Consider the following 23,885-nt stretch of genomic DNA (forward strand, 5'->3'; position numbering starts at 1 on the left):
AGAGAGAGAGAGAGAGAGAGAGAGAGAGAGAGAGAGAGAGAGAGAGAGAGACCAATCAGCCTCCACAGTTCCATCTCAGTGTTCCCTTCTCTTCTTCATGCATCTTACATGAGCTTGACTCAGCAGACTGGTTTTATGTGACCGGTCATGATGCCGTTTGGGTTGAATAAAATACGTTTTAGCTTAACAGCGCCCTCCGGCGGTCAAATCTATCCAAAAATGTGTTGTCAGCGACAACTGCCTCCTTTATTTGAAATCTGCATTTACGGTATAGAGCTGATGTAAAATTCTGTTCCCCCCCTGAAACGGGTGCATTTAAATAACACTCTCCAGAAGCAAGAGTACACAAAGGAAAAATGCATCAATGAATAAATAAATAGTTACAATCAGGATTTACCGAATGTTTCAACAGACTTAAGGACGCTAAATTTATTATTTAAAAAAATACCGTACAATCAATGTTTCTTGCATACTTTTTCACTGATTATTTTTTGCTTCAAAACACACGCGCTTCAAAGCGTGGATTTACAGAATACGTTTCAACGGACAGAAGGTTTCTTCGTTTTTTTTAATGATTATTTTATTTAAAAGAATATTGTACAACGCTCACCACTAGATGGCACTACATAGTACACACCGTCTCTTTCCATCCATCCATTTTCTACACCACTTATTCGCGTTACAGTCAATATTTTGGACTCTCATGTAACTAAAAATGGAAAACAATATTACATCACTGTAAACTATGAGCAAAAAAAAGTTAAATTAATACATCGTTGATGGTGCCAAACAAAACTGTGAATTGTTATCTTTCCTCATAGGACATTTTAGCTCTTTTAATGGATATCTTTATATGGTGTAAGTGATGTTTGCTTATCATTGTATTTAAAAAATAGGCATGAATAAAAAAAAAATGCAAGAGCACATCAGAAAAAAAAATCGTATCTGATGAAGGTAAAAACAAAAAACTTAAACTGTCTCTCTTCATTATCAAAATACTTTGTAAAATGTACAAAGGAACTGATCGGGGACTGCAAAAATGAAATCAATCAGCCCATCAAACACCAGTGTCGAATTTTAGCATGAAAAGTAGCAGACAGGTGGAAATGTGAGCATTCCCTCATGACACAGAGCAGGTGGACGAGCGGGCCGGTTGCTCCAAGATGGATTCGCGTCGCAGGTCGTCGGGTAAAGTCCCGGCGGGACCCCACACCGTCAGCTCCTCGTAGATTCCCGTCTCGATCATCTCTTCCTGCCACGGGATGCACACGTTCCCGGATGCAAACTCGTCAAAAAAGTCCGTGTCCTTGTCTTCCAGTTGGACGCCTTTCACGGTGGAAAAAGCCCCGACGTCGTCAATGTTCTTGGCGTAAACTGTCTTGGAGTCCGGCACAAAAGGGGGCAAGAGAATCCCTGAAGGAGAATTTGTTGAGCAGGTCAAAGTTGAGCTCATGTTTGACTCGGACAAGCAGCACGTTCGCGTCTTACGCACCCGCGTTGAGCTTTCTCCAGTGAATGTCAGCAAAGAAAGGGTGCGCCCTGATTTGGTCACACGAGCCGTTCTTGAAGCCGAGCCTCTTGTCCACCTCTTTGAGGAGCAGAACCTCGCAGATGGATTTGGCCTGGTCACTGAACGTCTCCGGGTAGATCGCAGGATCGTTCAAAACGCGCTTCTTCACCACCTTGGTTTCCACCTGGGAGGTTTTACACCTTGACATTAAACGCCCTGCTCAAGATTTCAAGAACACATTGATTATAGAAATAAAAAAAATGAACAATGTGTAACGTATTTATCCTCAGATATACAGTCCACTCCAAACTCCAAAAGTATTGGAATGACAATGTCAATTCCTTCGTTGTTTACTGAAAACGTTTCGATTTTTGATAAAAATAAGATTTTTTGAACACTTTATTGTAGTTTCAAAAGATGAATATCACACAGCTTTTCCGCAGGTAATTAAAAAGTCATTACATGGATTTTGCTAAAATGAACGCCTTATATGGCATTAAAAAGCATTAAATGTGATGTTCAGAGACATGAAAAATCAAAATACAATTGATTTTGATGTTACACACTTGATGCTTTAATTTACATATGTTGTGCAAAGGAGTCACTATAATGCAATTTAGCAATAAAAAAAGGGGATTTAAAAATATATATATGTATTTGTGAGGACTGGTGACAAGAGTCATTCAATTGTTTCAGGTTTCAAATAATTATTGCTCTGAATTTGGAAAGAAAAATGTACTGTTCCAAAATCGATTCTCATTTAGTTATGATTCAGAATCGATTTTATTTAAATTATTTTATACTGTCTTGCCTTTGTCTGTGTGTGCCTTTATTTGAAGCGCTGTTCATGTTGTACCCGATTTGGCCACTTAGGGGCAGTGTGGTTCCACGCGGTCTGATACACTGTTAAGTTGTAGCCAAATTAGAGAGTAAAAGGAAAAAGTCACGATCAAGTTACTCCAATAAAAGTGTTTTTTTTTTGCAGCGTGGAGCCGTTCTTTTGAGTGATAAAAGTGCCGCGAGTAGCGCGCTAATTAGCATTAGCGAGTCAGACGAGTAGATCATTCCGATCCCTTGCACATCTATAGATTGAAGCAAAAATCATTGTCAATTAAATCCTTTTGAATTAAAAATCGTTCTTAATCGAAAATCCATTCTGAATCGAATCGTGAGACATTCAAAGATTCCCACCCCTACTGTTCACTGTCACCAACGTCCAACATGAAACACTAATCCCACCTAGTGGCATTTTTTTTTTACCTCATTAAGTTTTACACTGCTTAGTACATCGTTTTTAACTTCAAATAACTTGATGAATTATGATAAAATGACTGTATCATTGGTCAAAATCGCATTTGTATTTGATAACTATATTTGTCCACTTATGTTCATTAAGAGTAGGAAAAACTAGAATTTTTTTTAAAAATCATCATACAACAAAATAATGACCCAAAACACAGTCAACACAACAAAGGAACCCATCAGGGGGGAAAAGTGGAAGATCTTAGACTGGTGAAGTCAATGATTGGACCTCAACCCAATAGAGCATGCAATCATTTTACTGTAACAGTCTGGTTGAAGTCAGTGGGTCGCAGGCTTGATGCATTTTTTTAATTTTGCAAGTAAGGCTTATTATGCCACTAAAGAACTCAAAGTTAGTCTTCAACACAAACAAAGGAAGTGACCTTGTTGTCCCAATACTTTTGGAGGGCGACTGCAGACAATACGACTCCGTGGAATTTTGAAATGCAAGGACAAAACACGCTTTTATGAACCTTTTCTCCTCTGCTCCGAAAAGGCCCTTTGGCAGCCATAAATTCAAATAAGGTGACACCCAGAGCAAAGTAATCCACAGAGTAATCATATTCTTCTCCTTTCAGCAGCTCTGGTGCCATGAAGCCTGCAGGCGGAGGAACGTTGACACCAAAACAATGAAGACAGAAAAGCTCAGGCGCACAACGCTTTTGGACGAGTCTCCTCGAGCCTACCTGGAGTGCCAGCGTAACCTTTGACTTTCAACTGATCGTCAGCCAGCTCCACCGCCAGACCCAGGTCCGAGATGCGGACGTTACCTACAAGGTCAAATACGTGGACGTCAATATTGACATTGCGCTGTGGGGTCGGCGTGCGGAGGCTGCAATCTGACCTTGATTGTCCAGCAGCACATTTTCGGGTTTGAGGTCTCTGTAGATGATCCTCTTCTGGTGGAGGTGTTCCAAGCCCTGGATGACCTGCGCGGCATAGTAGCGGGCCCGCGGCTCGGCAAAGCCTGGGTTGTTCTCGTCCACGTTATATATGTGATACCTGATAGAGAAACGTGGGAAAGATTATTTCACTTTAGACAAACAGGGTGTCCAAATATTTTAAGGTCCCGAGGGCCATTTTGAATTTTTTCTTTTTTTTTTAAATCTTTATCAAACACACTAAAATCCATCAAACAATTGCATGCTTATATATAAGTTTGTTTTCATTGTAAAATTGCTACCTGAACAGCTTTCTATTCTACAAAACACATGCAAGCATTAACAGTAGAGAAAACAAAAAGTAGCTTACAAAAATGACTAAAAGATCATACATTGACAAAATACATGAACTCATTCACTGCCATTGACGGCTATAGACGTCAAAAATTCATTTGAACTATTTCTATTAGTTTCACATTTTTTCCCACTTTTGTTAACAAGAGTATGAAAACCTAGATTTTTTTTTATTGTACATTCAGAACAAATATAAAATTTGTGATTAATCGTAAGTTAACTAGTGAAGTCATGTGATTAATTACAATTAAAAAAATGTAATCGCCTGACGCCCCTAATTAAAAAAATTATTACAAATAATATAATGTAATTATGTATAATTAATCTCATGACTTCAATAGTTGACTCACGACTAATCACAAATTTTATATTTGTTATAAATGAACACTTTTTTTTCTAGGTTTTCATAAAAAATGAAATTAAAAAAAAGTTAAACTAAGATAAATAGTTCCCATTAATTTTTGACATCTATAGTCGTCAATGGCAGTGAATGAGTTAACAGAAAACTTTAATTACAAACTTTTAGAAGACCTTAATCAAAGGTTGTGTGCAGCACAACAGCTAAATACAGCTTCACCGTGTTTACTTTGAACTCGGGGCTCCACTAATTGACTCAAGTCGGTGTATCTCAGAGCTCTACTGGGCATATTTTCAGTTTATAAAGGCAAATAGTTTCGGATTTTACACAATTTTTGGGTAGTCAAGGAACCCTGCGACCCATTGCGACGAACAGCAGTCGAACCCCAACTTTAAATTGAGATTCAAAACAGGTGAAATCGCTCATGAGAAGATTTTTTTTTTTAAAGCAGTTTATTGGGGGATCATTCATGTTATATGTTCACAATTTGGACCTCGATATAGAGCAGGAAGTGGAGGAAACCATTTTTGCTTATAAAAAAAAACTTTATTCGTTAGTGTGAAAAAGAGAAATTCTGTTTTGTTGATTTGCAATTTTGCGTATTTAGAAAAGCTCTACAGGACACAAAACAAATGTATTAGTAGCAAATGTCATTTTTAGTATTTGCCGCGGGCCACAAATGGCCCTAGGGCCATAGTTTGGACAACCCTGTTCAAAACCGGCCTGAAACCTAGAACGCCACAACACCGGCCACAAAAAAAAAATATTTGAAGTCATCCCTTGAATCGTTCAATTATTTTCTTGTAAATATGCCACAGTGAGGTCGCGCTCACCTGAGGTCTCCTCCATTCATGATGGTCATAACCAGACACAGGTCAGTTTTGGACTGGAAGGCGTAAGACAAGGAGACAATGAACCTGCTGTGAACTCGTGCCAGGATCCTCTTCTCCACCATGGCTCCCTGCGGGGTTCGAGAATCGACATTCAGACGCCACCATTTCGTTTCCAGTTCAGGGTCGGGGTGAGATAACGGAGCAGGAAATGACTCACCCCATGCAAGCCACCATCTCCATCCCACATGAACTCATTTGCTCCCAAAAAAACGAATCAATATGCTCTATTTTAAACATGAGCCCGCTCCCAAAGACGTATTAATACGTTTTTTAAATGCTAGAGCTTACAGAGAAGGCTTTGATGCATCCTCTGAACTGAAGAGAATGCATGAAGCAATGATAGTTATTACAAAAACGGCCAGCAGGTGGCAGCAGAGTATAAGAGATCAACCAGGGCGAATAATGATGATAGCTATATTCTAATGCTAATTGCTGCAAAACGGAAACGGATAGAAATATACTTTTTTTTTGTCATAATGAAAGACGAGACTAACATTTCTTGGTAGGTTCTATGTTTTTATAACAATAGAACACAATATTATGCGGGCCTTTCAAAATCAGTCAAAATCCAGTAAAACAGCCGGGAGCGAAGGGGGTTGCTTCCGTGAAATGAGTTAAAAAAAAAGTCTTTACCTGGTAGCCTTTCCTCTTCTTCAGTCTCTTCTTGTTGAGCTTTTTACACGCGTACAGTTTCCCCGTGGCCTTCATCAGACAAGCGGACACTTCCCCGAACCCGCCTTTGCCCAGCACGCGGAAATCCACAAACCAGTCCTCGCCTACCGGCTGCACCTCCAGCCACTTCCACTGCAGGAACCTCTTCAGATGCGCGCTCTCCAAGAAGAACGCGTACGGCACTTCCTTGAGAAAGTCCATCACGTGATCCAACGTCTCACGAAAGAGGTCGTCCCCGGCTTCCTGGTGTTTGTCTTTGACCTTTGTAATGGCGTTTTCAGGCAGGAAGGGGCAGAAATACTTGACGCCAGGCTCCATGTAGCGCAGCAAAATCTTATTAGCTTTCTTTGCTCGGTCTTCATCCTCTGCCAGGTTGTAGTCCTCCGTGTCCTTCCACAGGCGGCACGGACCCTTGTATTCGACGCGGGAGTCGAGAAAGTCCTGAAAAAGCCGTTTGCCGACGGGCTGCTCCACGCAGACGGCCCGGAAGCCCAAATCCAAAGTCTCCCCGAGGCCCTCGCACAACGTGATGTGGGGCAGCTTGAGGCGGGAGCGGTATTTCTTGTCTCGGTTGGTTGCGGGGTTGGCGGTCCCGTCAAAACTCCCGCGGGCGGAGATGTAGGCCGAGTTGGCCACCACTGTCGTCAGACCGCCGATATCCATGTTGAGGGGGGTGGCGGGGAAGAAAAAAAAAAGAGGTTGTTTATGCAAGAAAATAAAAACTGAGAGAGAGAAGAAAAAAAACAATAATGGAAGTGAACAACAGAACAGGGTGGTTCCTCCAGTGAGGCTGGCTGGACCTGAGAGTCCTTCCTCTCACACATTGGTTTCTGACTGACTCGTCATTTTCCCAAAGGGCTTTATCCACTCTGGGTTTATCCTTCACTAACCTAACTACAGCGGGTGAAGGACAGGCGGGGAAGCTGGTAAGTGCTCATTTACCTGACATTACATTTTAGCAGGCCTAACAATGGAAATATTCAAATTCATGTCAAATTTGTTTCATTGCAGTATTGAAGTACACAATACCATTTTTTTTTTAATATATTCATGGCAGTTTAAATTTATGGTGCCCTCATGAAGTACATCTAGCTGCAGATGCTAAAAAAAAAAACCTGTAGGGATGGGTATCGATTCAAATTTCCTGAATCGATTCGATTTCGATTCAATTTTGGTTATTATTATTTTTTCCGATTCGATTCACTTCACTTCGATCCAATATTGATGTAACGTCAATTCTTCTTAAATATCAAGGAAATTATAAAGACTCCACAAACATGACATTCCAAGTGAAATTTTTCGGAGGCAGTAACTAACGATTTTGTTTATTAACGAAAGTAACACGTTATAATCACTTACCGCACATGTTAGACAAACATCAGCAAGGATGAGATGAAATTTAATTTCAAGAAAACAATAAAATACAAAAAAGGCTTTAAAATTCTTATGAATTTATGGGAAAAAGAGATATTAACTCATTTACTGCCATTGACGGCGATAGACGTCAAAATTTAATTTGAACTATTTTTATTAGTTTCACATTTTTTCCACTTTTGTTAAGAGTATGAAAACCTAGAATTTTTTATTGTACAGATACAATTTGTGATTAATCATGAGTTTACTATTGAAGTCATGCGATTAAATACAATTAAAAAAATTAATTGTCTGACACCCCAAATTTTTTAAATAATATTTTCTTTTCTTTTTTTAATTAGGGGCATCAGGCGATTACATTTTTTAATTGTAATTAATCACATGACTTCACTAGTTAATCACAAATTTTATATCTGTTCTTAATGTACAATACATTTCTTTCTAGGTTTTCATACTCTGGAAAAAAAAAAAGGTGAAACTAAAAGAAATAGTTCAAATTAATTTTTGACATCTATAGTCGTCAATGGCAGTGAATGAGTTAAAATAATCGATTCATGGTTTTATGAATCGATATCAGGCTCGAAAAGGAAAATCGATTCGATATCGATTTTTTAAACCCAGTAATAGAAATAATAAATAATAAATAAAATTATGCGCCCGACCATCATTCAACATACACCACTTATCAATCAGGTCATAAACTAATTGTGCTGCTCAATATTGATTTTTTCAACTGAGTCCGCTACGTTAATAATTGCAGAAGCAGTCTGACATCAGTTCTATTTAAGGACTCCGCTGCTAATAGGATGATGGAGCTTCGAAAATAAATCTGCTGAGAGAAGAGTTTGGGGGTGAGCAGCTTATATACAGGTGCGCGCAAACACACACGGGTTCATTTGTTGATCACAAGATAGACTTGCGAGATCCTAGGACAGTTTTGCTAATTAGATTATTACTAGAAGTGAAAATTCAGTTTGTCAGTAAGTGCGCGCCGCGAAAAGTGTGTTCGCTGTGATGAGTCAAATTTCATGTACACGTGTGGACACACCCCAAAAAAGATGATAGAAATGTGACCACTGAAATACGTACAATAATTTTTGTTTTTTTTGTTTTGATCAGTTTAATAAATAAACAACAAAACCAAAAAAAAAAGTATTTCCATTGGAAGTGTGTTAACAGTAATATAGAAAGAGCTCGTTAAATAAGTATATACTGTACAGAGACATTTACACAGCATACATAATGCCATAGAAGAGCTGACGAGCAGTATGCAGAGCAGCAAGTTGAGGAGGCACATTCATTTGGAACGCGACGGGGAACCAGTGCAAGAATATATATTTTTTTTCTATGTGCAATAACAGTTGCAAGAAAAAAAATCTGGAGACATAAGTTCAAAGTTTGAACACACAAAGTGTCAAAAAGGCACAACATGCCAACGGAATGCAAAAATTGCGGATTTGAAAGTTTTGTAAAGACGAATGGTGTGTTTACAGCTACAGTACAGTTACAGTATTATACTAATAATAAAAGAGGAACGTGATGGAAGAAAGTTGGAGTGCTTTGGAAGGTGAGTTCTAAACATTTTAAGCACGATCAGCAAAAAAACAACACCCATTTGATGAGATGACAACATTTCGCTAAATAAATGCAAATTGCGCTGATGCTGCTGGATTTCCCACCTTCCACGAGCGTCTCTTCCTGCAAGCCAGTCTGGTCATGTGACAGTTCTTCGTGACACCCATTTGTGTGTCGTCGCTCGCCACAGGATTGGCGCCAGCAGCAAGCTGAGGGTGCTGACACTGAGGACCAGCAGGTACACCTGAGCACAACCGCATACACTTAAAATGACACGCATTCATTTTCACATGTTTATTGTTTTGTTTGTGTATTGGATCGTGTAGGTGGATATAAAGTTGTGTCGCTTATGTCCATGTACAGCATCATTTAGGGGTGGGAATCTTTGAATGTCTCACGATTCGATTCCGATTTTTGGGCCTGCGATTCGATTCAGAACCGATTTTCGATTAAGCACGCTTTTGGATTCAAAATGATTTGATTGACAATGATTTTTGCTTCAATCTATAGATGTGCAAGGAATCGTAATGATCTACTCCAGTCTGACTCGCTAATGCTAATTAGCGCGCTACTCGCAGCACTTCCATCACTCAAACGAACGGCTCCACGCTGCAAAAAAACAACTTTTACTGGAATAACTTGATCGTGACTTTTTCTTTCTACTCTCTAATGTGGTTACAACTTAACAGTGTATCAGACCGCGTGGAACCACACTGCCCCTCAGTGGCCAAATCGGGTACAACAGGAACAGCGCTCCCAATAAAGGCACACACAAACAAAAGGCAAGACAGTATAAAATAATTGAAATTAAATCAATTTTGGGACATTTAAAATCGATTCTGAATCGTACAAAATGAGAATCGATTTTTTGGCACACCCCTAGCATCAATACTCAAGTCGCCACTGACCTCTCTCGAGATGATACCGGCACGCCGCGCCCGGCTGCTGAGGACAAAGGAGTACTCGCTGACCTGCGCCAGACCGGCTGAGACGATCCAGCGGATGTGACGAGAGCTGGGCGGCAAGATTACATAAAGGACCAGCACGGCCATCATGAACTGAGAGAGAGAGAGAAATCAAGATGGAGGCGGATTTGGGAATAGCTTGGCAAAGAGGACAAAAACTACTGGAGGAATGAAATACCTTCAAGATGACAAGCGTGAGTGTGAGTGCCACCAGAATGGTGAGTTCATACAGTACAAATGTCGGGAACACATGGAGACCTGCAACGTGGAACGTCTGTTATGATCCACGTGGACTATAACATCGTCATGTATTCATAAAATCGTTAACTGCATCTGACCGATTGAAGCAAAGAAGATGATGGCGAGGAAATCTTGAATTGGCTCAAAGCATCCCTTGACCTCTGCGGTGACCATGTGACCCTGCGAGGACAGCAATGCTCCGGCCAGGAAACAGCCCAACTCCATTGAAACGTTCAGAAAATCTGTAACCTTAACGAGGCAAGCATGAAAACAATGTCAACCAATCGGATTCGGGCTGAAACCGAATTGATACGGTAAATTTATAGCGAGGAATTCATAAAGTGATCTGAAGTTAAAAAGGCATACTAACGAGTTAAAAGCCGTGTAAATCACTGAGGCATACATTTGTGTTGAGGTAATTTTTCTGCCACTAGGTGGGATTAGTGTTTCATGTTGGACGTTATTGAAAGGAGCAGTATGTTTTTCTTATCAAATTGAGAACAATTGGTTTTTGGAACATGAAACAACTTCATGTTCATGTTCATTTATTATTGCTAAATTGCTTTATATTGCTTTATAGTGACTGCTTTGTACAACTGAACGTTGCATGTAAAATAAAGCATAAACAACAATGTTTTTACATCAATTGTATTTACATTTTGAATGCCCGACACATCGTATTTAACTCATTTACTCCCAGCCATTTTCACTGAAGCAATCCCCTTCGCTCCCGGCTGTTCTACTGAATTTTGACTGATTGTGCAAGGCCCACAGAATGTTGTGTTCAAGTGCTATAAAAACATGGAACCTACCAAAAGAAAGATTAGAGTCTCTTCTTTCATCAGGAATTTTTTTTTTCTATCTGTATCCGTTTTGCAGCAATTAGCATTATAATGTAGCTAAGTTGAATCATTATTCACAAATCTGTGGGTAAATCAGCTTGTTTTCAACATGGCCCTGGTTAATATCTTCTACTCTGCTGCCACCTGCTGGCCGTTTTTGTCATAACTACCATTGCTTCAAACATTTTGTGCAGTTGAGAGACTGCAGTTGCCTTTTGTATGCTCTAGCATAAAAAACAAACAAACATAAAACACGTATAAATACGTTTTTGGGAGCAAATGAGTTAATGCTTTTTTTAAGGCCTTAATATTAGTTAAATCCATTTGATGATTTTTAACTCATTCACTGCCATTGACGGCTATAGACGTCAAAAATTCATTTGAACTATTTCTATTAGTTTCAATTGTTTTCCACTTTTGTTAACAAGAGCATGAAAACCTAGAATTATTTTTATTGTACATTCAGAACAGATATAAAATTTGTGATTAATAGTGAGTTAACTAGTGAAGGCATGTGATTAATTACGATGAAAAAATGTAATCGCCTGACGTCCCTAATTTTTAATAATCTTTTCTTTTTTTTAATTGTGTCAGGCGATTTAAATTTTTGATGGTAATTAACTGCATCACTTCAACAGTTAACTCACGATTAATCACAAATTTTATATCTGTTGTACAATAAAAAAAAGTGAAAAAAAATGTGAAACTAACTATTTCTATTAGTTTTTCCCACTTTTGTTAACAAGAGTATGAAAACCTAGGAAAAAAAATGTATTGTACGTTTAGAACAGATATAAAATTTGTGATTCATCGTGAGTTAACTATTGAAGTCATGCGATTAATTACAATTAAAAAAATTAATTGTCTGATGCCCCTAATTTCTTAATATTTTCTTTTTTGATGACTTAATTATTTAAACTCAAGATTAATCACAAATTTGATATCTGTTCTATATATACAATACATTTGTTTCTAGGTTTTCATACTCTTGTTAACAAAAGTGGAAAAAAATAATAGAAATAGTTCAAATGAATTTTTGACGTCTATAGCCGTCAATGGCAGTGAATGAGTTAATTGCCCACAAAACCCCAGTAAATAACATGCGTACCGTTAGCATGAAAAAAACAAAAGCTGATATTCCCAGCACCAGGATCTCCTTGCTGCCTTTACACTCGTAATGTAGCTTCCTGTAAAAGGGGCCAACCACGAACGATTTGAGCAGCACGCAGAGGAGCATCACGGCAGCCAGAGACGCCAGGACCTGCGCCAGCAGGTTCAGTACGCGGACACTCCCCAACAGGAAACTACAGTGCACACAAAAGAGCGACTGGTTGTACCAAAGAGAGCACGCCGCGCTTGCTAGCAGGCGAAACTTGAGCTGACGTCGAACTGACCTGTCAATGTCTCCGCTTTGAGCCTGGATCATAGTTGGCATGACGGCGATGAATAGGCCGAGCTGAACGTCCTGCATCACTAATGTCCCAAGGAGCACGCTACTGTAGTCGAGGTCACCTGGGTCACACGTACTCAACTCAACTCAACTTTATTTAGAAAGCACTTTAACTCATTCACTGCTATTGACGGCTATAAACGTCAAAAATTCATTTGAATTATTTCTATTATTTTCCCCCCCACACACTTTTGTTAACAAGAGTATGAAAACCTAGAGAGAAAAAAATATTGTTCATTTAGAACAGATATGAAATTTGTGATCAATTGCGAGTTAACTACTGAAGTCATGCGATTAATTACGATTAAAAACTTTTATCGCCCGACACCCCGAATTTTTAATAATATTTTCTTTCTTTCTTTTTTACTTTATTCACTGCCGTTGACGGCTATAAACGTCAAAAATTCATTTGAACTATTTCTATTAGTTTAGCATTTTTTCCCCCACTTTTGTTTACAAGAGTGTGAAAACCTAGATTTGTTTAAATTATACATTTAGAACAGATATGAAATTTGTGATTAATCATGAGTTAACTAGTGAAGTCATGCGATTAATTACGATTAAAAACTTTAATCACCTGACGCCCCAATTTTTTTTATAATATTTTGTTTCTTTTTTTAACTTTATTCACTGCCGTTGACGGCTATAAACATCAAAAATTCATTTTAACTATTTCTATTAGTTTAGCATTTTTTTTCCACTTTTGTTTACAAGAGTGTGAAAACCTAGAATTTTTTTATTGTACATTTAGGACAGATATGAAATTTGTGATTAATCATGAGTTAACTACTGAAGCCATGCGATTAATTACGATTAAAAACTTTAATCGCCCGACGCCCCGAATTTTTAATAATATTTTCTTTCTTTCTTTTTTACTTTATTCACTGCCGTTGACGGCTATAAACGTCAAAAATTAATTTGAACTATTTCTATTAGTTTAGCATTTATTTTCCGCTTTTGTTTACAAGAGTGTGAAAACCTAGATTTTTTTAAATTATACATTTAGAACAGATATAAAATTTGTGATTAATCATGAGTTAACTAGTGAAGTCATGCGATTAATTACGATTAAAAACTATAATCGCCTGACGCCCCAATTTTTTTATAATATTTTCTTTCTTTTTTTAACTTTATTCACTGCCGTTGACGGCTATAAACGTCAAAAATTCATTTGAACTATTTCTATTAGTTTAGCATTTTTTTTCCACTTTTGTTTACAAGAGTGTGAAAACCTAGATTTGTTTAAATTATACATTTAGAACAGATATGAAATTTGTGATTAATCATGAGTTAACTAGTGAAGTCATGCGATTAATTACGATAAAAAAAAAAATCATCTTTTTTTAAAATGAATTTATGGCAGTGAATGAGTTAATACAAGCCTTGCTGTATACAAAGTGCTGCACGTGCAACAGAAATCGTCGTGCAGTAAAGTGCGGTTCTGTTAAAGTGATGTGTTGCATGTCAAACTGCAACGACTTTTGTCATTTTGAATACTTTCGGTCAGATTGCCACACTAACCTTCCTTCTCCCCTCTGCTCCCTCCGGCTAAGAAACGAGACACTAACGGCGTGCTTGACAGGGACAGACACGTGGATATGAAGACAGTCTGGATGGGTTGAATGTGCAACACTTGTCCCCACAACAGGCCGCTAACAACCATGAGCAGACACAGGTAGCAGGAACTCTGCACTGATGTCTTCCATACCTGCACACAACATGTACACACATAACGTTATATTATCATATATCATATTACACATCCAACTCACCTTCCACTTTTGTGTACCTTTCGTAGGCGCTCGGGCGAGAACTCCAGTCCTACTACGAAGAGGGTAAAGAACACCCCCAGTTCTCCCAAAGTCTCCACTTGGACCATAGACTGTTGCCCAAAAAAACAAACAAAAAAAAATCAACATTCTCAATGAACGCAATACAAAACTTGCCATGACAGGCACAAACGCACACCTTGATGCTGTTGACGCCAGATGGGCCAAGCAAGACCCCGCAGATGATGTATCCAAACATGGGAGGAAGACCCACCAGGGAGCACATCCAGCCGCAGGGGAGCGACAGCATGACCACAGACACCAAATCCTACACACACATTCAAATATATATATATAATACATTCTAGAGTGCTGGAATTATCATGAACAATGCAAGATGTATACCCCCAATAAGGTGACAAATCAGGCATATTGTAATTAGGGGGTGTGAATTGCCGAGTAGCTTGCGATTCGATCTGTATCACGATTCTTAGGTCACGATTCGATTCGATTCATCCCGATATGAATCTCTAAGTCAATTATTGCGATTTTTTTTTTTATAACTCAAATTTAGAAAATACTAATCAGTAAACATGTACACTGTAAGATTTGTATGAAAATCGACTTCAGGCTTATAACTGTGGTCCACCGTATTTAACAAACAGGTTGCAATCGGTTTCATGTTTAAAGAGTATTGAAATCAAATTTGAAGGCTGAATGTTCCATTAATATAACATTCTTCCATGCTTGAAATGTGAACCCTAATTCTAATTAAGACATTTTGTTGAATATTTCCATCAAAAATTGACCTTTAAAAATCGATTCGATACGAGAATTGTGCGCTGTAATATCGCAATATATTGCCGAATTGATTTTTTTTAACACCCCTAATTGTAATAATCAAAAACATTGGCTTGCCCCCTTTTGCTTCGGTTCCCATAATGAACCTTTTCTCACAGTGTCCGTTGCCGATCTTGAAAATTGATATCCACGTTTGAAAAAACACCACATCGAACTGACCTTGATAAAATGATGGTCTGCTCTTGGCATTGTGGAATCTCTGGGTTTGGTCAACACATACTGGTTGTTTTGCGAGTCAATGAGCATGCTCAGGCCCAAGTCGTCTTCCGCTTCCCTCTGACTGGATTTGTTTTTTCTTTTGCCTCCGTTCTCTCCGTCGTCCTCCACCCTCAGCACCGCTTCGACGTTCACTCCTTGCATCTGCACAGCAAAGCATGGACAGGAGGGAAGAAACATATGACCTTCTTGATGCTGAATTGTATTTACGTGGAAAAATAAAGAGTTGATGGTGTTTTTTTTTTGTGGTCTTTTTTGGCTGCTTAGGGACAACCTCTCAATGAGAAGTTCATTGTTAACCTGCTTGTTATTGTCAAAGGCATGTTCTTCAATCTCCTCCTCTAGTCGGTCTGCTGCCTTTCTGACATCCTCCAGGATCTCCTCCACCATGGACAGAGTCTTATTCCGGGCAAGGACGCTCTTTACAGCCTCCTGCTGGTGCTTCTCCGCAGCCACCAGTTCAACATACTCCTGCTCCTCCTGGAGAATTCAATCCAAGACAAGAGCACATTATTATTGAAGATGAGACATCTTAAGACTTCATTACAGGAAAGAAAAAAAAAAAAAACAAGAAATGTTCAATTTGCTTTTAGGATATTTCAAAAATAATTAAGTGTAAAAACCCCATGGGCCATTAAAAGTTTAAGGCAGGGGTGCACAGCTGAATCTAATGATCAGCTAATCGCCAAGCTTTGTAGAAGCCTGATAACGATCCTGTTCATGAATCAGGTGTGTTAGTGGAGAGAAACATGGGAAACAGGCTGGATAGGGGCTCTCGAGGACCGAACTTGAGCACCCCTGGTTTAAGGTGTCAAACTCCGGCCCTGCAGATGTTGGCGGTTTTCCCTCTTGCAACACAAGCTGATTCCAATCAGCAGGATCGTTATCAGGCTTATGCAGAGCTTGCTGACGAGCTGATCATATATCCGGGACGGGAGTTTGACACCGATGGTCTAAAGCAGTGGTCCTCAACCCTGGTCCTCGGGGACCGGTATCCAACCTGTTTTCCGTGTCTCCCGCAGCCAACACAGGTGATTCATATCATCAGCTAATTAGCAAGCTCTGGAGAAGCCTGATAACGATTCCTAACCTGTGGTGGCTGTCGGAGACATGGAAAACAGGCTGGATACCGGTCCCCGAGGACCAAGGTTGAGGACCACTGGTCTAAAGGGATCGCACGACAGCGATCGCTGTAACTTGATGATGTGCTCACCTGTATGGCGGCTTCCCTGAGCGCCTCCAACCTCTGTTTGCTACTCTGCTTTATGTTGACCACATCCTTGTAGTCGCCCTGCAGCGCCCTATGCAGACTTTGCACCGCCTGGAATACCATGTGCTCGCTCTCATTCAGCTCCTTCTGGAAAACTTGGATCGTGTGCACCTGAAGGAAGTCAGAGATGCACACTTAGCTCATTAGAACAAAACCAAAAAAATACAACAAACAAAAAAAACAACAACATTATTGTGGCTATAATTTTAAGGGCAAACATAATTACAACAACATAAAATAAGTGCAGCACAAAAAGGCAGAGTCATGTACCTGAAAGTGACGCTCAGATTCCGAAAGGGTTTGGTTTTGCATGACAGCAGCCGCGGCGATCGCCAGCTTGTTTACAACCACATTCTTTTGGCGGAGGAGGCCACCCAACCTCATGCAGTTGTTGGCCAACCAGGTTTTATGCTGTGCGGTCCCACCTCTGCGGAGCCTCTTGGCGGCATACCTGGCCTCCTGGCCTCTCTGCTGCACAGCAGATGCCGCAGCCAGGCCAAGGCACAGAAATAAACAAACAATCTGCATCCAAAAAGGCTATTCACTCCTGATTAGAGTGAGTTGAGAGCAATAGGCCTGGAAATTGGGAAAGACAAAAAATAAGAGATGTTTGTTATTAATGAAGCTTCACAGGAAGCTGAACTGCGACACATTGATTAAGAGATGTTTGAAGAACATGTCTGTCATGTCACAGAATTATTATTATTTTTTTCACCACAATTGTGCATTGACGCGATGACACTTTGTTAGCTAACAAACTAACAAAGCTCACACTTCCAACCGAAACCTCCGAAAATATTTTTCATGGAACACGTCAAAATCCACTAACTGGAAATGACAATAATGAGTTCTACAGAAAATGAATTCAGAAATTCGAAGAAGCAAAAAGTAGAGGCAAGCAAATTGTTACATTTTCATCATTAAGGACTTGACTTGGAAACTATCCCAAAAATAAAAAGAAGTTGTCAGCTGCATAGCCGAGCAGCATAACCGAGAGAAAAAAAAAAAGGGGAGGTTTTAGGACTATGTTCTAAGTCACAGTAATTGTGCTTCAATATCGCACAATGGCTATGTAGGTAAGGTGTGGTTACAGCTGGTCAGGTTATACAACAGCTGTGCATACAACTAGTGTTGGCTTTCATCACGGAACAACACCCAATTGCTAGCTGGATTTGAGTGAACGTGCTATGTGGTTGGATTCCAGCAGTGCGCGACCTAAGTTTTAGTACAGCGGCTTAAACTGTCAAGTCTACCCATTGATTGTCCAGTAATATTTGCACAAAGCCCTTCACGAGTCCCGTATGTCATGTTTTCAACTCACGCCGAGCTGTGTCACACCTTTGTGAACATGAGTAAAGCTGAGTGATGTTAACTTTTTCAAACTGCTACCCTGCCCATCATCCAGTGGCTGGAATGCTGCTTGGGTACTCTCCTCGTGGACATCAATAGTGACACTGTTTACAGGCCTGCTGCTGTGAAGAAAACACACATTCATGTAAACATGTTAAAGTCTGCAAAAATGATCTGGTACAATGTATAATTTCAGTTTTTGAGGATACGTATGCAACTATTCTGTCACAATCCTTTGTATTGACTGCACTGTATGAACATTTTATGGTACAATGTCACTACACACTGCAATATTTAAAGAGTGAATATGACGACTTGTTCTACAAGAATTGTTCATCGATAATGTGTAGTAGAGGAAATATAATGTAACTATTTTTTACAGATGTAAAAAGAGAGGCAGTGCCCAAAAACTTGCAATGTGATAATTAAGAGAAAGGAAACTAACATGACAACGAATGTTGTGGGTGGAGATAAAAATAAAAGAAAAAAAGGATTACATTACACGGAATCACGTAGTGACACATTAATAATAATGTCATATCTATTTCCCCTCTCTGTACTACACGTGTCTGACGGAAACTGAATAGTCCAGGAGCGAAACCACTGGCGCATCAACGATTCATTACGTCCGACAGATTTTGATCGAAAAGCATGCAATGAAATTGAAATAAATCGTGACAGATCCTACCATCATGGAAAGATGAGCAAGCAGGGGGAAGGTGAAAACAAATCCCATTTGACCAACATCCAGTCTAAACACATGAATAAGGCAACAGATACCTGCGAAATATTATTTGCACTGCGTTGGCTCTCCAGTGCACGATTGAGTAAGCCGGCAACAATCAGCTTGTTGTATCGGACTGATGGCTCCCCCCCTCCTGGCCGGCCGTGCCACATTTCTCAAGCAAGCCAACCTCCATGCAGCTTTCCAGCGACTCACTTGGCCACCAACTTCAACGTTTACTTCCGTCCGCCACCTCTGCGATTTACAGCAACAGTGGCGCTAGCAAAGACAGGACAGTCGCTCAGTCGTCCGGGTAGGTACAGATATCCCCCCCCCCCACACACAATAAGGTTTTGATATTTTATTCTTCTTTGATCACGTAGCTAAAGTTGTACCTGTTCTCTTCTTCTTGGTGGCTGTCAAACGTGTTCGAGCCAGCCGAGTCAACTCACAGCCCGTACTGTTGTCGTCACATTGCACGCGAAGCTAAAGCTAACCTAACTTTGCTAACGCCGCTATCCTCCAGCAGTACAAACGACATTTTTTGCATAGCACGTCATTGATCCATCGCTTTAATGCGAAAACGGCGCAAAGAAATGGCCCAAAAACTACGTTGCTCTCCAATTCGGTTGTTCTTTAACTTTAATATTACTTCCGAAACACTTTTCTGCTTCGGTATGGGAGTTGTAGTTTTGTTTTTCTCGCCGAGCAAGTCAAACGCACGAAACTAAATGCAACCACATTCACGTCGATTTATCTTAAGCGTCGCGTATAACATTTTAAAATAGTAATTTAGGAATACGAGTCGAATCATAACATTTTTTAATGGGAATAGGGCAATGTCCCAAAAATATGTAATTACGAGTTTTATAATCACTGTTTTCGAGAAACTTTTATTACCAACAACAGCCGAATCTTTCCTCAGTGGGTGTTACTAACAAGCAATATATATATATATAAAAAAAAAAGAAGTTAACACTCTGCTGAGGTAAATTGTATCTGATACATTAGATTAGTGCAAAACTATAGACGTCGAGTCACACGGCTTGTGCAAAGCTTTGGACTACACGTCCCATGAATCAACTGCAAACTCAGTAGTGCAGTTCTTTGGCGCATGCGCAGCGAGGCAAAAATAGATATGTTGGCCAAAACAGCGAGTGATAAAATGGTAGGTACAATTCAAAACGCGATACCAGAACAAGTGACTCAAAATATAAACGTTGCAAATACCCGTTATTCATAATGTGAGGTTTTGCGAAACAGTTTACTGTAGTGTCTTTAGCCTTGTGTCGCATTGGATGGAATATGATGGAAGGGGAAGGTCAGTGGTTGGTATATTTGGAACGCGCACGACAGCACTTGTGGCACGTACCTTTCCCTTTTTGGTAGCTGATGCCCCCTAAGCCGCTCCTCCGGGTCAGGAGACCACTCGGAGGATTACGGTGAATGTGCTGTTCGATCCCTGGGTGGGTCGGGTCGGTAATTCTGCAAGACTCGCAGTGCATGACCTTCTAGGTTAATTTACCACTGCGTGATAGTTCTGCAAATCATCAGGACGTTGTGTTTGACACTTTTGAACTCCTTGAACCTTTAATATGCGCACACCTGCGTGTTGTGACTATTTTATCTTGATCAATGTTTCTACACATTTATACACGTATCAAATGCGTGCCACATTTGATAGGGGTTGTTGCTGAAGGTTTTTATGTTCTGCATACAGTACGCTTTGATTAGACTCGGACCTGGTATCTTAAACTCTAAACATATGGCTTTGTGTTTACCATATGGTCCTTGGCGTGGATTCTTCTTTCAGCACAAGTTAAAGTCATCGCAGCGAGACAAGGTTCGGCAGTTTATGTCCTTCACACAGGCAGGCGAGAGAACTGCCGTTTACTGCCTGTCACAGAATGACTGGAAACTAGAAGTTGCAACGGACAACTACTTCCAGAATCCGGACCTTTACTATAAAGAATCCATGAAAAATTCAGTAGATCGCAAGAGGCTGGAACAGCTCTACAACAGATATAAAGGTGAGTATTTGTGACATTTCTCAGGGGCCGTTTACAGCGATTTGATTGCATTTTTTTGTTTTATCTTTGCAGATCCGCAGGATGAGAATAAGATTGGCATCGATGGAATCCAGCAGTTTTGCGATGACCTGATGCTGGACCCGGCGAGCATGAGCATATTAGTGGTAGCGTGGAAGTTCAGAGCAGCCACTCAGTGCGAATTTAGCAAGAAAGAGTTCCTGGATGGAATGGCTGACCTTGGGTGAGGAATAGTCAAATGTGTATTAAAAACAATCTATTTTCAATTGCAACTGAAAAGATTGCTTTAAAAAAAAAAAGTTGGCTAATGTTACTCTATATAAGACCTTTACTAATGATTTAGAAGAGTGGTTCCTAAAGGGATACTTGACTCATTCAAACCCAGGTTAAGAACCACAGATTTAGAGTATCGGTAAAGTCTATTATTTGTCTTTAATCCCTCCAGCTGTGACACTCCAGAAAAACTGAAGGCCATCCTTCCCAGACTAGAGCAGGAGCTGAAAGACACCGGAAAGTTTAAAGACTTTTACCAGTTTACCTTTAATTTTGCCAAGAATCCTGGGCAGAAAGGTTTAGGTAAGGCCAAAAGCAAACAGATTTTTTTTGGGGGGGCTATTGATTCAGACTGATTTTCTCCGTCATTCTTAATGTCTTACTTAGAGTTAGAGATGGCTGTGGCTTACTGGAATCTAGTTCTCACAGGTCGCTTCAAGTTTTTGGATCTTTGGAACAGATTTCTGCAGGTGAGTGGAGAACGTTGTCACACTTAGCATATGTTATGGATCATCTTGTGGTGTAATGAGCATGTTTTCTCCCCCTCTGATTAAATGCTTTGGTTACTGCGCTGCATTCAGGAGCATCACAAGCGCTCTATCCCCAAAGACACGTGGAACCTCCTTCTGGACTTTGGCAATATGATTGCAGACGACATGTCGAACTATGATGAAGAGGGTGGGTTAATGAAGTTGGGATATTTAACATGCGCAAAGTGCAGCTAATACTTTCTCCCTCTCTCTCTTCTCAGGGGCGTGGCCTGTTCTCATAGATGACTTTGTGGAGTTTGCAAGACCAATTGTAATGGGGGGCAAGAGCGGCATGACATAGTGTTTAACTCATGCTTTGATTGGACTTCTCTCCCAGTTTTTTTTTTTTTTTTTTGGTGAATGAATTTTTTTGAACACATAAGCCAAAAAGACGTCCTCAGTTGTCTTATCTGCAGAGCTGTCAAACGTTGAGCCTGCATAAGATGCCTGGTTGTTCGTGGATGAAGCTGCACCGAGATGTTTTTATCTCAACTATACCCAGCGGGCTTCGGAAATGATGGTCTTCTGGTACTTCTCATTTATGGACAAAAACATTTATCATGCTGCTGTGGATCTGGCTCACTGACCTAAATCTTTTGCACAAGTGGGGGGACATTAAGAGTGAGCTCTTGGTGCAGCAGCAGGTGTCGTCTTCCTTTCGTCAGTGAATGGAACAATACGTCGAATCATGCATGTTTCGTTCGAATGAAGCGGTGCCGTTGACGATCTCACTGACAATCACAGTGAGAGCTGAGCGAAATGTGCACTTGCTGTGTCAGTGTATGAGTGTTTTGGGTTGGGTTCATGATGATTTCAATTTGCTTTTATAATCAGAAATTCACATCTCAATGTGGAACGATTTAAATATCCAGCTCTGCTTTTTTGTACTCGAATCTGAAGGCCAGGGGAGTATGTATGCATTTCGAGTTCAATACCAGCAAAATTACAGTAATTGTAATACTGTACCTAATAATTAGTAGTAGTTCCTCAATTGCATACTCTTTAAATACAGTTGCCTTTTATATTTCAATAAGTTCAGGAGTGTGTAAATCAGTGCACGGCTAGAAACTGACTTGGCTCATGAACCGCTTCCCTGGTGAAGATGACTTGCCAACTACAAACTGCACTGATTTACACTGTTTTGCAAACTTTTATCACACTAAGCTGCTACATTTTACGTCAACATACAATCCATCAGTATTTTTAATGTATTTTGTTTACACTGTTTTTGAGTTTTTAGTTTGATACTAGAAAGTATTTCAGAAAAGGTCCCACTGACATCGTTGCTGCCATCTAGGGGTGACAGAACGTTACTTAGCCTGGACTCATCTGACCACGCTTGAAATAGGTTAGGAAAGGCTCAAATGTCACCTCGAGTTGTTTTCCACCTCCTATAAGTTATCTTATTTCCCTGCAACATTGCACTGTTGTCCTCACAGAGCTGTCAACTTTTATGATCTTTAAACCTGCGTTGAATGTGAATGCTAGACGATATCCACAGTGAGTGACGCCCATTTTTTTTTTTCACAGCACCAGGTTGGGTACTTTAGTACACCATAGGTTTATGCACATAGTTGTGAAAATATGCAGATGGTGTGAAACCTCATGTAACTGATTGCTGGTGACCTCAATGCGTGGACATTGTGGCTCTCCCAACAGGAAAATGCCACATCCTAAAGATGGGCAATGTGTTACATTTGGTATAAGTCATCTGTTTCTGGTTACACGGCAAAGGAAAGCGATCGTTACGTCCCAAAGGTGTAATTGTTTTTACAAAAGAATGTCAATAAAGCATGTGTGTGAACTGGATTAAGGCATTATAGTGCTAATATGTTTAATATAATTGAAATAAGCCTGTAAGCAATCTAGTCACTCATTGCACATGATCCTGAAGTAAATTATTCAATTGTTTTATTTGGTTACTTCAGCTTTTGAATTTGTATGTATAATCCAGTTTTTGCCGTTTATAATCCAGTGTGGTTAATGTGTGAAACATTGACTTTCACAGTAATACACGTGACATGACACAATCAGATAATTCCATTCTACATACCTACTGTACGAGGTTGGTACAATTTCTTACAATTGATTTTGAATTAATAGTAATTAAAGCATGTAATCTATTGGTATGCAAACAAAATGGCAGGTAAACAAAATTACATAAATTAAAACCAATTTACTGTTTATGAAACATTCATAGCAAATTTTTACATTTGGCAGTGCAAAATTCAATAAAATTACATTGCAAAATGCCAAGTGACAATTTGAAGGGAGCAATGGTGTATTTTGATGAGAGAAGATTTTCTCTGGCTGGGATCTTCAACGGCTCAAAGTTACAGTTACGAGTTTCTATCCATCCATTTTCCTAACTGCTTATCCTATTATTTCATTTACACTTTCACGCCGTAATGATGGTGAATAGATAGAT

General features: G+C 39.8%; 3 protein-coding genes and 2 long non-coding RNA genes across 9 annotated transcripts; 3 read left to right on the plus strand and 2 right to left on the minus strand.

The window, feature by feature from the left end:
• Positions 1–486: 486 nt before the first annotated feature.
• On the minus strand, positions 487–7,592 carry grk1a (G protein-coupled receptor kinase 1 a). Its single transcript, XM_086072056.1, has 7 exons — positions 5,932–7,592; positions 5,239–5,366; positions 3,657–3,814; positions 3,499–3,582; positions 3,286–3,410; positions 1,493–1,694; positions 487–1,413 (listed from the first exon to the last, which is right to left on the minus strand). Exons 1-7 carry the CDS (start codon positions 6,631–6,633, stop codon positions 1,121–1,123), a joined length of 1,692 nt encoding a protein of 563 aa, XP_085928182.1. The 5' UTR covers positions 6,634–7,592; the 3' UTR covers positions 487–1,120.
• On the plus strand, positions 6,223–10,770 carry LOC147176753 (uncharacterized). Its single transcript, XR_015094435.1, has 4 exons — positions 6,223–6,896; positions 8,105–9,157; positions 9,609–9,701; positions 9,803–10,770. It is a non-coding gene; the product is annotated as an uncharacterized LOC147176753 (long non-coding RNA).
• Positions 6,460–19,289, minus strand: slc9d1 (solute carrier family 9 member D1). 3 transcript variants are annotated; one of them, XM_086072055.1, is made up of 17 exons: positions 19,002–19,278; positions 18,663–18,885; positions 17,871–18,004; positions 16,803–17,108; positions 16,476–16,643; positions 15,563–15,742; positions 15,206–15,406; positions 14,385–14,513; positions 14,206–14,298; positions 13,938–14,124; positions 12,361–12,478; positions 12,075–12,270; positions 10,223–10,373; positions 10,063–10,142; positions 9,828–9,977; positions 9,024–9,163; positions 6,460–6,608 (listed from the first exon to the last, which is right to left on the minus strand). In XM_086072055.1, exons 4-16 carry the CDS (start codon positions 17,058–17,060, stop codon positions 9,059–9,061), a joined length of 2,016 nt encoding a protein of 671 aa, XP_085928181.1. In that variant the 5' UTR covers positions 17,061–17,108; positions 17,871–18,004; positions 18,663–18,885; positions 19,002–19,278; the 3' UTR covers positions 6,460–6,608; positions 9,024–9,058. The 3 variants fall into 3 exon arrangements, with proteins under 3 accessions (XP_085928181.1, XP_085928179.1, XP_085928180.1); XM_086072053.1 differs by lacking the exon at positions 6,460–6,608 and having other exon boundaries at positions 7,635–9,163; positions 9,828–10,142; positions 19,002–19,282; XM_086072054.1 differs by lacking the exons at positions 6,460–6,608; positions 9,024–9,163 and having other exon boundaries at positions 9,763–10,142; positions 19,002–19,289.
• On the plus strand, positions 12,008–15,500 carry LOC147176755 (uncharacterized). Its single transcript, XR_015094436.1, has 2 exons — positions 12,008–14,091; positions 14,215–15,500. It is a non-coding gene; the product is annotated as an uncharacterized LOC147176755 (long non-coding RNA).
• dcun1d2b (DCN1, defective in cullin neddylation 1, domain containing 2b) lies at positions 18,694–23,266 on the plus strand. 3 transcript variants are annotated; one of them, XM_086072061.1, is made up of 7 exons: positions 18,694–18,919; positions 20,420–20,636; positions 20,709–20,877; positions 21,100–21,230; positions 21,315–21,397; positions 21,509–21,605; positions 21,679–23,266. In XM_086072061.1, the coding sequence occupies exons 2-7, from the start codon at positions 20,462–20,464 to the stop codon at positions 21,756–21,758; spliced, it is 735 nt and encodes a 244-aa protein (XP_085928187.1). In that variant the 5' UTR covers positions 18,694–18,919; positions 20,420–20,461; the 3' UTR covers positions 21,759–23,266. The 3 variants fall into 3 exon arrangements, with proteins under 3 accessions (XP_085928187.1, XP_085928186.1, XP_085928188.1); XM_086072060.1 differs by lacking the exon at positions 18,694–18,919 and adding an exon at positions 19,714–19,774; XM_086072062.1 differs by lacking the exon at positions 18,694–18,919 and adding an exon at positions 19,806–19,927.
• The last annotated feature ends 619 nt before the right edge of the window (positions 23,267–23,885 follow it).

The sequence above is a fragment of the Leptonotus elevatus genome, chromosome 3, assembly GCF_054856555.1.
Source record: "Leptonotus elevatus isolate MCC_2025b chromosome 3, RoL_Lele_1.0, whole genome shotgun sequence".
Taxonomy (NCBI): Eukaryota; Metazoa; Chordata; class Actinopteri; order Syngnathiformes; family Syngnathidae; genus Leptonotus; species Leptonotus elevatus.

Bases quoted from the DNA above. Each gene is read 5' to 3' on its own strand.
- grk1a (XM_086072056.1), bottom strand. From the start codon at position 6,633: ATGGATATCGGCGGTCTGACGACAGTGGTGGCCAACTCGGCCTACATC. The intron at 3,583-3,656 runs GTCAGATTGCAG...TTGACCTTGTAG, and splicing joins TGTGCTGCTGGACAATCAAG to GTAACGTCCGCATCTCGGAC. The intron at 1,414-1,492 runs GTGCGTAAGACG...ATTCTCCTTCAG, and splicing joins CTGGAGAAAGCTCAACGCGG to GGATTCTCTTGCCCCCTTTT.
- slc9d1 (XM_086072053.1), bottom strand. From the start codon at position 17,060: ATGCAGATTGTTTGTTTATTTCTGTGCCTTGGCCTGGCTGCGGCATCT. The intron at 16,644-16,802 runs GTACATGACTCT...GACTTCCTTCAG, and splicing joins AATCTGAGCGTCACTTTCAG to GTGCACACGATCCAAGTTTT. The intron at 10,143-10,222 runs GTCAGATGCAGT...TCCACGTTGCAG, and splicing joins CATCTTCTTTGCTTCAATCG to GTCTCCATGTGTTCCCGACA.
- dcun1d2b (XM_086072060.1), top strand. From the start codon at position 19,721: ATGCGCAGCGAGGCAAAAATAGATATGTTGGCCAAAACAGCGAGTGAT. The intron at 19,775-20,419 runs GTAGGTACAATT...TTCTTCTTTCAG, and splicing joins AAACAGCGAGTGATAAAATG to CACAAGTTAAAGTCATCGCA. The intron at 20,878-21,099 runs GTGAGGAATAGT...TAATCCCTCCAG, and splicing joins GATGGAATGGCTGACCTTGG to CTGTGACACTCCAGAAAAAC.